General features: G+C 44.0%; 2 protein-coding genes across 2 annotated transcripts in view; one reads left to right on the top strand and one right to left on the bottom strand.

Moving 5' to 3' along the window:
• Nucleotides 1-891: 891 nt before the first annotated feature.
• Nucleotides 892-1,995, top strand: LOC308311246 (actin, cytoplasmic 1-like; the record flags this gene model as incomplete). Its single annotated transcript, XM_080757896.1, has 1 exon — nucleotides 892-1,995. Exon 1 carries the CDS (start codon nucleotides 913-915, stop codon nucleotides 1,993-1,995), a length of 1,083 nt encoding a protein of 360 aa, XP_080614022.1. The 5' UTR covers nucleotides 892-912.
• Nucleotides 1,996-3,391: 1,396 nt separating this feature from the next.
• The window catches only part of LOC308311231 (chloride anion exchanger-like), a 44,718-nt gene continuing 34,246 nt past the window's right edge, over nucleotides 3,392-13,863 (bottom strand). The window contains exons 19-24 of the mRNA XM_080757876.1: nucleotides 11,704-11,799; nucleotides 10,636-10,869; nucleotides 9,711-9,765; nucleotides 8,878-9,029; nucleotides 6,520-6,588; nucleotides 3,392-3,681 (exon numbers count right to left, since the gene is read on the bottom strand). Coding sequence (XP_080614002.1) covers nucleotides 3,655-3,681; nucleotides 6,520-6,588; nucleotides 8,878-9,029; nucleotides 9,711-9,765; nucleotides 10,636-10,869; nucleotides 11,704-11,799 — 633 coding nt within the window. The 3' untranslated portion in view covers nucleotides 3,392-3,654. The remainder of the gene's footprint in view (nucleotides 3,682-6,519; nucleotides 6,589-8,877; nucleotides 9,030-9,710; nucleotides 9,766-10,635; nucleotides 10,870-11,703; nucleotides 11,800-13,863) is intronic.

Below are 13,863 nucleotides of genomic sequence, written 5' to 3'. Positions count from 1 at the left end.
GGACCAAGATGCAATCAGCACTATGATAGGCTGGGAGACTAACTGGACACAGGTGGGACCAAGATGCAATCAGCACTATGATAGGCTGGGAGACTAAGGCGGGATTCAAACTGAATAAAAGTCGGTTCGGCTCTGTAGAGCCTACAATGTGACGTCATTTGAGGTTGGGGGGGGGGGGCACGCCGGGTACCGTCCTAAAGTCGTCTCTTTTGGTGCTACTGAGGACACACAGGACACAGGCGGAAACACTCACTGACACATCACCAGTAAGACGCGCAAACGCGGGAAGCGAACGCAGCTCGTACATATTTAAGTTAAGTTATTTTTAAGTTAGCCATAACCATATAAGGAGTCCCCAAAGCAGCTATACGTCCAAATATGGAGTGTGTTGCATCAATCGCAAACAAATAACTCAGCTCCATATATGGGCACAAAAGCGTGACACACGGACGGACACACAGACATCATCTGCTAGGTCTCATAGTAAGTGCTCACTGCATTCGCAACAAGGTAGGTTAGACTGAACTAGACAGACAGGACACACTACAAAATAAGATACACAAAACCAAGGCAACAACAGTGTAACAGACATGACATGAGGCAGGGAAACGAGGACAGAAAAAGTGGCAGAGAGGGGGCAGAGCCAGGGCAGGGAACAAAACAGAAGCGGCAGGGGCAGGGCCAACACACTGGGCCAGCTGAACTGGACAGGGCAGGACAGGACACTGAACTTTCAGCAGTTCCTGACATCACGGTGACGTCACAACAACAATCTAATAAAGGCAACAGTGAAACCCCTTCGCCCCGTCATAAATTCTTAATCCCGTCCTCTAAACGTGACAGCTTGCCCCCTCAAAAAGTTCAGTCATGGCGAACGAGAACGAAGCACTGGTTTTCGACAACGGTTCCGGCATGTGCAAGGCCGGCTTCGCGGGAGAGGACGCCCCCCGCGCCGTCTTCCCGTCGCTCGTGGGTCGCCCCCGCCACAAGGGGGTGATGGTGGGCATGTGCCAGAAGGACAGCTACGTGGGCGACGAGGCCCAGAGCAAGAGGGGCATCCTGACGCTGAAGTACCCCATCGAGCACGGCATCGTCACCAACTGGGACGACATGGAGAAGATCTGGCACCACACCTTCTACAACGAGCTGAGGGTGGCCCCCGAGGAGCACCCCGTCCTGCTCACCGAGGCCCCCCTGAACCCCAAGGCCAACCGGGAGAAGATGGCCCAGATCATGTTCGAGACCTTCAACGTCCCCGACATGTACGTGGCCATCCAGGCCGTGCTGTCCCTGTACAGCTCGGGGCGGACCACGGGCATCGTCATGGACTCCGGGGACGGCGTGACCCACACCGTGCCCATCTACGAGGGCTACGCCCTGCCCCACGCCATCCTGCGTCTGGACCTGGCCGGCCGCGACCTCACCGACCACCTCACCAAGCTCCTGACGGAGCGCGGCTACTGCTTCACCACCACGGCCGAGAGGGAGATCGTGCGCGACGTCAAGGAGAAGCTGTGCTACGTGGCCCTGGACTACGAGCAGGAGATGGCTGTCGCCGTCTCCTCGTCCTCCCTGGAGAAGAGATACGAGCTGCCCGACGGACAGCTCATCACCGTGGGCAGCGAGAGGTTCCGCTGCCCCGAGGCCCTCTTCACGCCTCGCGTCCTGGGCATGGAGTCGTGCGGCATCCACGAGACCACCTACAGCAGCATCATGAAGTGTGACATGGACATCCGCAAGGACCTGTACACCAACACGGTGCTGTCCGGAGGCTCCACCATGTACCCGGGCCTGGCCGACAGGATGCAGAAGGAGATCTCGGACCTGGCGCCGTCCACCATGAAGATCAAGATCACCGCGCAGCCGGAGCGGAAGTACTCCGTCTGGATCGGAGGCTCCATCCTGGCCTCCCTGTCCACCTTCCAGCAGTATTGGGTCAGCAAGCAGGAATACGACGAGGCCGGCCCCTCCATCGTCCACCGCAAATGCTTCTAAACGGACGTCCTCTGGTTCCCCCCAGAGTCAGTGCCCCTCACCTCACACAGGTGTGAAAGAATTAGGTTTTTTGCTGCCGACCCCCATCTGAAAATATTTTGTATTCATCACACACGGGGTGCGCAGCGACGCGGCAACGCCTGCAAAATAGAACAGTGGCATATCGGAGCGTCAGGCGAGGCGTGAATAACGGAGGCGGCTGTTTTGATATGCGGCGTTCACAGACGGTGTGTGTAGCCCTTTAGGGACCTCCAGAAGCAAAGATTTGAGTAAAAACTCAAAAGAATAATATATTCAAAGACGTCTTGCACACATTTTCATGATTTTTCAAAAGACTGTGCAGATCTACAATCTCCTAGCCTATATGAGCTTGTATACCTACTATTTTTCAATAGCTAAAGTTTAAAATAATGGTTAAAGTGGTTTAAAAGCTAAGGTGACACAGATGCATTCCAATGGGTTAATTATTTGTCCTTGCGGAAATAACACAACACAACACACACACAACACATGGACAGATCACACAACACATGAACAATAGAGCTCTCAGTCCCGCCCCCCTGCCAGGGCCCAGGAAATGATTCCCCGTTCATTTTCCTCATAGACATTTCAAAAAGTATTTATATAAAGACCTTTTAAGCCTCGTACAAAGCCAACTCTTGTTGTGACAATCATGACAAAAAACACAGTTTTTTGGGCCGAACACATAATTAGAAAGAAGAAAAAGATGGCAGGTTACTAGCCTGATTGTCAGACTCTTGAAACCAGTGCGCTCAGTCGAGTGGGCTGGAAACCAGGCTAGCAGGTTACAACACTTTTTTTGTTGTTTTTCTTCTTTGCAATTTATTTTTTGTCCAAAATGTTGTTTTTGTTGTCATAATTATATGTAATTATTTGTTTTGTCCAAAATATTGTGTGTGTTGTCATGATTTGTCACGACTCGAGTTGGCTTCGTACGATGCTTAAAAGGTCTTTAAATAAACACTTTCTGAAATGTCTATTATGTCCTGCATTATGTGCAACATCTGAAACAGGTGCTACGCATTGTGAGCTTGTAGATCTGCTATTTTCAAAATGTTTTTATACTCATGGTACTTTAAGTACATTTTGATACCAATACATTTGTGTTTTTACTTTTACTTGTAATGGAATATTTCTATATTGCAGTATTGATACTTTTAGTACAAAAGTACAAAATATGAGTGCCTTTTCCACCACTGTCTTGGGCCCTTCAAGAAGTTCAAATTCATGATTAATTTGGAGCCATAACTCATGATTCATTTGGAGTCAACTGTATTTTATTTAGTCAGTGCACATTATTTCCTTTCCTTATAGGACATTTCTTCGAATTGAACAAAAACATACAAAATATTTTACAAGAAATGCTGTCATGAAAATACAAAACATGAAACAAAATATATTGTTAGTCAACTTTTCTACAAATCCTCTATTTACAGTGTAAAATGCAACAATAGTTCCAGTTTAATTGTTGACAATAATAAATATAAACATACAGAGATTTGGCAATATAGAAATTTCTCATGATTCATTGTTAAAGTTACTTATTTGTAAAGAAATATATTAATATTAAATATTATTTTGCACTTGGTGCACTTGGTACATTCTTCCCTCAAGGGCCACGGAGAAACATTTGGTTTACTAGAACTTGGTTTCTGGATCCGGAACCTGAGGGTGGAGAAACAGACGTTTAATTCAGTCAGACAACTCTTAGATTGAATTAGGAATAATATATTTAATGAGCATAATTGAGCATAGATATACAGTGAGTATGACGCATAGTTTGGCGTCAGGACTCCTGTCTCGATATACATTGCCTGTAGCATGATCATTTTAGTTAAGTTCTAAAATGGAATAGAGCACCGAAGTCTGACGTCAATATCGGTAGAGAATCCACAGGTTCATGTAGGTTTTTTTTGCATTGTAATCCCCATAGGGGGATTTTAGATCGCCTCAAATAAGAACTATGTTTGAAAAACAAACAAATCATCCAGGCCGTTTCACTCATAGTCTGAAAACCCACCTCTTCAGACTCCATCATGGCCTGTAGCACTTACCCTAGCCCCTTAGATAGCACTTTATGTAGACTTAGATAGCATTTTATACAGACTTATAGCATGTTACGTAGACAGCACTAGAATTGCATCCTATGTAGTCATAGCACTTTATAGTATGTATAGTTTAATTACATAGATATTCCACTGTTACGTTCATAGCTTAAGCATGTTTCATGATTAATTTTTATGTATGTGATGTATCCATGCTTTTTGTTTTGCTTATTGTAAATCGCTCTGGAATAAGAGCGTCTGCTAAATGCCTAAATTGTAAATTGTAATCAACTGACTGAGAGAGATCATACGAGTGACTGACTGTCATAAACGATACAGACACACATCCCTGACAATAACGAGACAGCTTGTTTATTTTTGGACCACAATGCTTATAGTAGACGATATATAAATCACCCCATATTATTCTCCATAGAGAAATTACTTCCGTAATCGCGAGTGACGTCAGGACTTCGGCACTCTATTACAGGGAATTAATTAAGAACCCCCCCCATGCAGGGGGATCTAGAAACAGAAGAAACAGAGCCTACAGGTGGATGCTGGGGAGGCGGTGGGTGGGATTTGCAAAACGTCATGAGCAGCAGGTTAGCAGCAACAGCAGGGAGGCAGGGAGACAGCAGCAACAGCAGGGAGGCAGGGAGACAGCAGCAACAGCAGGGAGACAGCAGCAGCAGTAGCGACGCAGCAGCAGTAGTAGGCAGACAGCGAACTAGCTCCCCCCCGTCCCGTCTCAAGCTAACTTGCGCCACGAGAGAGAAACACCTGCACCGAGCGAGCGAAAGCTAGTTGCAGCGTTGAACGTTACGAAGTTCACTTGAGCCGATCAAGAGTTGCGACCCGACAGGGACAGAATAGTAAATCCCCCCCCCCCCCACAATGAACACAGCGGAGCGCTCCCTATACCCGACTGACTGGCGGTGCGTCTCACCCAATCACAAACCGCGTCACTTCTTTCAGCCCCTCCCACCGGGGGTGGGAAAAAGTTCTAGGTCGAAGGTCGCAAGCAGAGAAGTTTAAATGGCCGCTCTGATCAGGTAAAGAGTGCACGTGACTAGAGGTCACCTGATCAGATAGGTGCATGTGACTAGGTCATGTGACTAGGTCACCTGACTCTCTTGGGTTGCCTGCCTGAAGCCCGACACACACCGGGTGTGCAGCGACGTGGCAAAATAGAACGGTGGCGTATCGGAGCGTCAGGCGAGGCGTGAACGCGCGTCGGACGCCGCCGGTGTGGAATAGGTTCATTGAAAATAACGGAGGCGGCTGTTTTGACGCGCGGCGTTCGCAGACGGTGTGTGTAGGGCTTGAACCAGCTACTATACACAGGCTGCGCATCATTTAGGGACGCCATTGATTAACCCATTCAGGCCTGACGTCAAAAAAAAATCTAAATAATGACAATTTTCGGAAAGATTTGAGGCACATTTTTACGATTTTTCAAAACTAGCAGACCTACAAGCTCGTAGCGCGCCACTCGGGGGCGCGCTATGAGCTTGTACATCTGCTATTTTTCGATAGCTAAATTAGAACATAATGTTTAAAACACCAAAAGGGGTTCCCGCCTTAAAAACTGTGGTTCATTAAATGCAGAAAATAGACTAAACTAAACTTTTAGCAGATCTACAAGTTCACAATGAGTCAGAAATGAGAGCATTTTTGTGTATATATTTTTGGGGGCTTCTCTGCCTTGTAGCGAGTGTAGATAGAGGGGAAACAGGGGGAGAGACATGCAGGGAAGGTCGTCGGGAACGGGACTCGAACCCGCGATGCAGTGCCTATGTGCCTATGTGCCAGGCCATAAGGGCATTTTTATTTGAAATGTAAAAAAAATTATCCCATGATTTTGTAACCCATTTTTTTCCACCCAGTGTCAATTATCTAATGTAATCCTGGGCACGACACTGTCTCTGCCAACCTGGGGAGAGCAGTAGACTGACCTCATGCTTCCTTCTATGCATGAGGAGTCCAAGCAGCTCCTTTCCAACTGACAGGGGGAGTTTCCCCGGTTGGACGGAACACGTTATTCCAACCGGTTCCTTTTCCCCTCCATCAGGTGTCCCGGCTGGCCAGGGGGAGGCGGTATAGTATTTATTTATTTAAAGACCTTTTAAGCGCCGTATGAAGCCAACTCGAGTCGTGACAAATCATGACAAAACACACAATATTGTGGACCAAACAAATAATTACATAGTTACAACAAAAGTGTTGTAACCTGCCGTTTTCCTTCTTTCTAATGTTCGGCCCAAAAAATTGTGTTTGTTGTCATGAGTTGGCTTTGTCCGCGGCGTAAACCGCTTTAAATAAATACTTTCTGAGGAAAATGAACGGAGAATAATTTCCTGGGCCCTGGTAGGGGGCGGGACTGCGACGCTCTCTATAGAGACCAGGATTACTGCATGTTCTTTTGTGAGGTTAATTTGGGTAAATTGTTCCGTACCGTTTTATCTCGGCTCCTTAAACTGCCTCCTCTGCCCATTGGATGGTGAACGGTCACTGTTGTCATCACCTAGAACACAACATGGTACATTTACTCAAATACTGTATTTAAGTAACATTTTGAGGTACTTTTTTTTTTACTTTACTGGAGTATTTCCAATTTCCAATACTTTTACTTCTTGCGGTTATAGGGTTAGGTTAGGGTTCGAGGTAGGTTGTCGAGGTCGACAGTCGGACCAATAGTATGTCTGTAAACTAAAGCCTGTACGCATCACTGAATCCGTTTGCTACATTTGAAAAACATCACTGAATCTGTCCGGTACCTTTTCATGGTACATTATTTAACACATTATCAGTGAATATGTTGTGTACCTTTTCATGGTACATATTAACACATTATCAGTAAATCTGTCGTGTACCTTTTCATGGGGGTACATTATTTAACACATTATCAGTGAATATGTCGGGTACCTTTTCATGGGGGTACATTATTTAACACATTATCAGTGAACATGTCGTGTACCTTTTCACGGGGGTACATTATTTAACACATTATCAGTGAATATGTCGGGTACCTTTTCATGGTACATTTTAACACATCAGTGAATATGTCGGGTACCTTTTCATGGTACAACATTATAAACACGTTATCAGTGAACATGTCGTGTACCTTTTCACGGGGGTACATTATTCAACACGTTATCAGTGAACATGTCGTGTACCTTTTCATGGGGGTACATTATTTAACACGTTATCAGTGAACATGTCGGGTACCTTTTCATGGGGGTACATTATTTAACACGTTATCAGTGAACATGTCGTGTACCTTTTCACGGGGGTACATTATTCAACACGTTATCAGTGAATATGTCGGGTACCTTTTCATGGTACATTTTAACACATCAGTGAACATGTCTGGTACCTTTTCATGGGGGTACATTATTTAACACGTTATCAGTGAACATGTCGGGTATCTTTTCATGGGGGTACATTATTCAACACGTTATCAGTGAACATGTCGTGTACCTTTTCACGGGGGTACATTATTTAACACGTTATCAGTGAACATGTCAGGTATCTTTTCATGGGGGTACATTATTCAACACATTATCAGTGAACATGTCGTGTACCTTTTCACGGGGGTACATTATTTAACACGTTATCAGTGAACATGTCCGGTACCTTTTCATGGGGGTACATTATTTAACACATTATCAGTGAATATGTCGTGTACCTTTTCATGGGGGTACATTATTCAACACATTATCAGTGAATATGTCGGGTACCTTTTCATGGGGGTACATTATTCAACATGTTATCAGTGAACATGTCGTGTACCTTTTCACGGGGGTACATTATTTAACACATTATCAGTAAATCTGTCGGGTACCTTTTCACGGGGGTACATTATTCAACACATTATCAGTAAATCTGTCGGGTACCTTTTCACGGGGGTACATTATTCAACACATTATCAGTGAATATGTCGGGTACCTTGTCATGGGGATACATTATTTAACACATTATCAGTTAATATGTCAGGTACCTTTTCATGGTACATTTTAACACATCAGTGAACATGTCTGGTACCTTTTCATGGTACAACATTATAAACACGTTATCAGTGAACATGTCGTGTACCTTTTCATGGGGGTACATTATTCAACACGTTATCAGTGAACATGTCGGGTATCTTTTCACGGGGGTACATTTTAACACATCAGTGAACATGTCAGGTATCTTTTCATGGGGGTACATTTTAACACATCAGTGAATATGTCGTGTACCTTTTCATGGGGGTACATTATGTAACACGTTATCAGTGAACATGTCGGGTATCTTTTCATGGGGGTACATTATTTAACACGTTATCAGTGAACATGTCGTGTACCTTTTCACGGGGGTACATTATTTAACACGTTATCAGTGAACATGTCGTGTACCTTTTCACGGGGGTACATTATTTAACACGTTATCAGTGAACATGTCGTGTACCTTTTCACGGGGGTACATTATTCAACACGTTATCAGTGAACATGTCGTGTACCTTTTCACGGGGGTACATTATTTAACACGTTATCAGTGAACATGTCGTGTACCTTTTCACGGGGGTACATTATTTAACACGTTATCAGTGAACATGTCGTGTACCTTTTCACGGGGGTACATTATTCAACACGTTATCAGTGAACATGTCGTGTACCTTTTCACGGGGGTACATTATTTAACACGTTATCAGTGAACATGTCGTGTACCTTTTCACGGGGGTACATTATTTAACACGTTATCAGTGAACATGTCGTGTACCTTTTCACGGGGGTACATTATTCAACACGTTATCAGTGAACATGTCGTGTACCTTTTCGTCGCTGTACAACATCTTCTCGGTGGCGGACTCGGGGTGTTTCTCCAGGATGTGCAGCATGGCGTCGTGCAGCGTCAGGTAGAACATGGACGGAAGGACCTCGTCGTCGAAGAAAGCACAGCCATGAAACTTCTCCAGGATGTACGCTGTGTAGAGACAGACAGACAGACAGACAGACACTGTGAAACGTCTCCAGGATGTACGCTGTGTAGAGACAGACAGACAGACAGACAGACACCGTGAAACGTCTCCAGGATGTACGCTGTGTAGAGACAGACAGACAGACAGACAGACAGACACCGTGAAACGTCTCCAGGATGTACGCTGTGTAGAGACAGACAGACAGACACCATGAAACTTCTCCAGGATGTACGCTGTGTAGAGACAGACAGACAGACAGACAGACAGACAGACGTCATGAAACTTCTCCAGGATGTACGCTGTGTAGAGACAGACAGACAGACAGACAGACAGACACCATGAAACTTCTCCAGGATGTACGCTGTGTAGAGACAGACAGACAGACAGACAGACAGACACCATGACACTTCTCCAGGATGTACGCTGTGTAGAGACAGACAGACAGACAGACACCATGAAACTTCTCCAGGATGTACGCTGTGTAGAGACAGACAGACAGACAGACACCATGAAACTTCTCCAGGATGTACGCTGTGTGTAGAGACAAGAGAGACATCAGATCAATGCTTCTCAAACTGATTTGGCTTCAATATACTATACCCCCTTTTCCTTCATTTGTTGCTCAAAGTACCTAATTTTCCTGATTTGTCGTTCAAAGTAATCCCTTTTAAAGACAGAGAACTTACTGTCGCACGCCACGATGTAGATGTCAACTTCAACTCGGATCAGTTCTTTCAGTGCCTGAAACAAACAGGAGGACATAAAAAAAAAGAAAAAGAAAAAAATATATTATATTTTTTTTACAGTGCAAAGATTTGCAGTGGTGTAAAGTTAACTAAGTACATTTACTAAAGTACTGTACATACTTGAGTACAATTTTGAGGAATTCTTTTGGAATAGTATATAACTTTTACGTCTCCACTACAATTGTTTGAAAACTTGAATTACTAGTTACTATGTAGATTTTGATTATTACATACATTAACCACTTCAGCACTAAATACATTTCGGCCTTTTTAAAATAGCTGATATACAAACTCACAATGCGAGCTACTGAGCTTGTACAGTATATCTGGTATTTTCCAAAACGAGTACTTTTACTTTTGTTACTTGAAGTACATTTTGATGCCAATTCTTTTGTAATATTTTGATTCCAGACTTATCCATATTCCAGACTTTCCAGAGTATCTCTGAAATGGTAAATGGTGCATTTATATAGCGCCTTTATCCAAGGCGCTTTACAGGGGTCAGGGATTGTGCATTACATTCACCCATTCACACACCTTTACATACATTGTGCGCATTACATTCACCCATTCACACACACATTCACACACCTTTACATAGATTGTGCATTACATTCACCAATTAACACACACATTCACAACGATGGCAGCGGAAACCATGCAAGGCACCAACCAGCACATCAGGAGCAATTAGGGGTTCAGAGTCTTGCTCAAGGACACTTCGACACACGACACTAACTCTGGGGGAGCCCACAGGGATCGAACTGGCAACCTTACGGTTACCATCCAGCCACTCTACCCCTGAGCCACCGCCGCCCCCACCCCTGAAGATTTGCTGGGGGAACCGTATAGAAGCAGGCCTGACCGATTTGAGGCTCTTGAGGGCAGAGATGTCCAGGAAGGACACGGCAGAGAAGTCCAGCACCAGGCTGTGGAGGTCCAGTCTGGGCACGCTGATGTTGGCGGGGAGCTCCGAGTTCCAGTCGATCTTTATGGGAAGGTCCTTGAAGTCCATGGGCAGGTCCAGGTCCTCCAGGTTCTTCTCGTCGTCGTCCCCCAAGTCGTGCATGGGACCGCACGAGCTGTTGGCGAAGCCTTTCTGCAACGCGCACGGCAGAGAGCATTAGCAAAGCAACGGCGCCAGTGTTGTTTCTGGCAGCACATTTCTATTTTAGTTTATTAGTCATAGTCTTTGGACTGAAACTTCATTTAGTTTTGGTCATATTTTAGTCACCTGGAAAGTCTAGTTTTAGTCGACTAAATGTCATAAGATTTTAGTCTACTAAATCTGCAGTTGATTTAGTCGAATAAATTGTCTTTTGGCGGGCGCTGATGCTGTCGTAATGATACACTTGCTGAAAATAGCGGATCTACAAGCTCGACGCGTTACAGTGGGCTTGTGGATCGGATATTTCCAGCATGCAACCAAGTGTAAAATGTAAATGACTCATACTGGATCTCTTGTCCACTAGTCCCTTCCTAACATTTTAGTCTAGTTTTTATTTGTTGATGAAATTGTTGTCTTAGTTTTGTCATCATAGCTTTTCATTTAGTTTTCGTCAGTGAAAAAAGGTAGTCGACGAAAACAACACTGCAGAGAGCATTTATTAGCATTGTGATTTAGAATCCAGGCCTGATTCACTAAGGCTGTTTACATCCATATTTTGGGTGTAAAAGGAGTTTTCCAAAATGTCCACGTTATGGAGACGATTTTGTCCACAATTCCATGCTGTATTGATGGGGTTGCCATCAATACAGCAATGACCATTCTACTACATTCTCTAATTGTGTAGACTTCTTGCAAATGAAGTAATGCAGATGTTTAACAATAACTTAACTCTTGAGAATAAGTGAAACTTTTGGTTTCACTTGACACTTTCACGAGTTAAGATCTAATAAAATTCCATATGGTTACCCTTAACACTATACTCACTGCACTCCATTTCAGGTCTCCTTTCTTCAGAAGCTTTCGGATCATCCTCAGAGCCTTGTTTCGCTTCCTCAACACCCTCAGAGGGTTAAATCCGATCTGAAACCACATTGGTGTAAATAAATGATACAGTAATAGGTTTGTTTAATGCCCCCCCCCATAGGCAGGGGAGCCTATTAACGTTCTGCGCAATTGATGAAGATGAACTCCGCAAAACCATATCACAGATGACATCATCCTCCTGTTCATTGGATAAAATTCCCACCACCTTTCTCAAAGAGGTCTTGGACAGTGTGATTGGAGATATCCTAAAAATTGTAAACAGCTCTCTACAATCAGGTGTCTTCCCAGACTCACTGAAGACTGCTGTAGTTAGGCCCCTACTCAAGAAACACAATCTTGATCCCTCTGTTTTGGGTAACTATCGACCCATTTCAAATCTACCCTTTCTGGGCAAGGTTTTAGAAAAATGCATCTTTCATCAATTGGATGTGTTTCTACAGAACAATAATGTGCACAACAAATTCCAATCTGGCTTTAGGAAAGGTCACAGCACAGAAACAGCACTTGTAAAAGTAATTAATGATCTTAGGGTGTCTGCTGACAAGAAACATGTATCTGTTCTCCTACTCCTAGATCTAACGGCTGCATTTGACACGATTGATCATTCAATTTTAATACAGCGTCTGGAACACTGGATAGGCCTGTCTGGTACGGCCCTGTCCTGGTTTTCCTCCTACCTATCAAACAGAAGTTACTTTGTCAATCTAGCCGAGTTTGACTCAGACAAACACGACATCAGCTCTGGTATTCCACAGGGCTCGATTCTTGGCCCTCTGCTTTTCTCCTTGTACATACTGCCATTGGGCGAACTCATTACCAACCACGGAGTCAATTTTCATTTCTATGCTGATGATACCCAACTTTATCTTTCTGTGGCTCCAGATGATCCCTGTGCTTTAGACCCGCTGTTGACCTGTCTGTCTAGCATCAAATGTTGGATGAGTGAGAACTTTCTCAAGCTAAACGAGGATAAGACAGAAGTTCTCATAATCGGTTCTAGTGAGCAGAAAGAATCAATAATAAGCAGACTTGGTAACCTGACTGTAGAAAGTAACAGTAAAGTAAAGAACCTGGGGGTTATTATCGATTCTGAATTGAATTTCAATTCACACATTAATCATGTTACCAAGATTGCCTTTTTTCACCTTAGAAATATTGCACGAATCAGAGCCTATTTGTCCTTGGACGATGCAAAAACGCTAATCCACGCCTTTGTTTTTTCTCGGCTTGACTACTGCAATGCACTCTTTTCAGGACTGCCTAAGAAAACAACTGACAGACTACAACTTGTCCAAAATGCAGCAGCCAGAGTTTTAACTAGAACTAAGATGAGAGAACATATTACTCCAGTTTTGGCATCACTGCACTGGCTTCCGGTTGTTTTTAGGATTGATTTTAAAATTCTTTTACTTGTCTATAAAGCTCTCAATGGTCTCGCACCTTCCTACCTACATGACTGCCTGCCTAAATATGTCCCAAACCGCCCCCTAAGGTCTTCCACTGCCGGCCTGCTCGCTTTGCCAAAAAAAATGGCAACTAAAAAACACGGGGAAGCAGCTTTTTGCTTCTACGGGCCGTCGGTATGGAACAAGCTCCCACTGTACCTTCGTCAGGCAGCCTCTGTAGACATTTTTAAAGCTCAGCTCAAGACCCACTTCTACAACATTGCTTTTAATTGATCTTTTATTTTTTTATTTTTTGTTATTCATGTCCTCACTGCATTACTGCTTGTTTTTAATGTTGTTGCCATGCTTTTCTTTTATCCTCCATTTCTCTGTAAAGCACTTTGAGCTGCATTTCATGTCATGAAAGGTGCTATACAAATAAAGTTTTATTATTATTATTATTATTATTAATGACATCTATTTTTCGTTTTTCTTTGCCATAAAGAAGAGTACATAAAATTGCCATCTATTGCTGTACTTTAATATTTAAATGCTCAGTGGGATCATTTAGCTGGGGACCCCCTGGAACTCCCTCAAGGACCCCTGGGGGTCCCCGGACCCCACTCTGGGAACCACTGGTTTATGGCCTCCCGTTTCCCAGCTCATTTGATCTTCCTCGTCTTCATGGCGATTGGCTCAAATCCAATTTGGAGTC

Source organism: Protomyctophum bolini (genome assembly GCF_963924005.1).
Source record: "Protomyctophum bolini genome assembly, chromosome: 23".
NCBI lineage: Eukaryota > Metazoa > Chordata > Actinopteri > Myctophiformes > Myctophidae > Protomyctophum > Protomyctophum bolini.
Note: the sequence above shows the minus strand (reverse complement) of the source record. Positions and strands in the feature narration are given on the sequence as shown.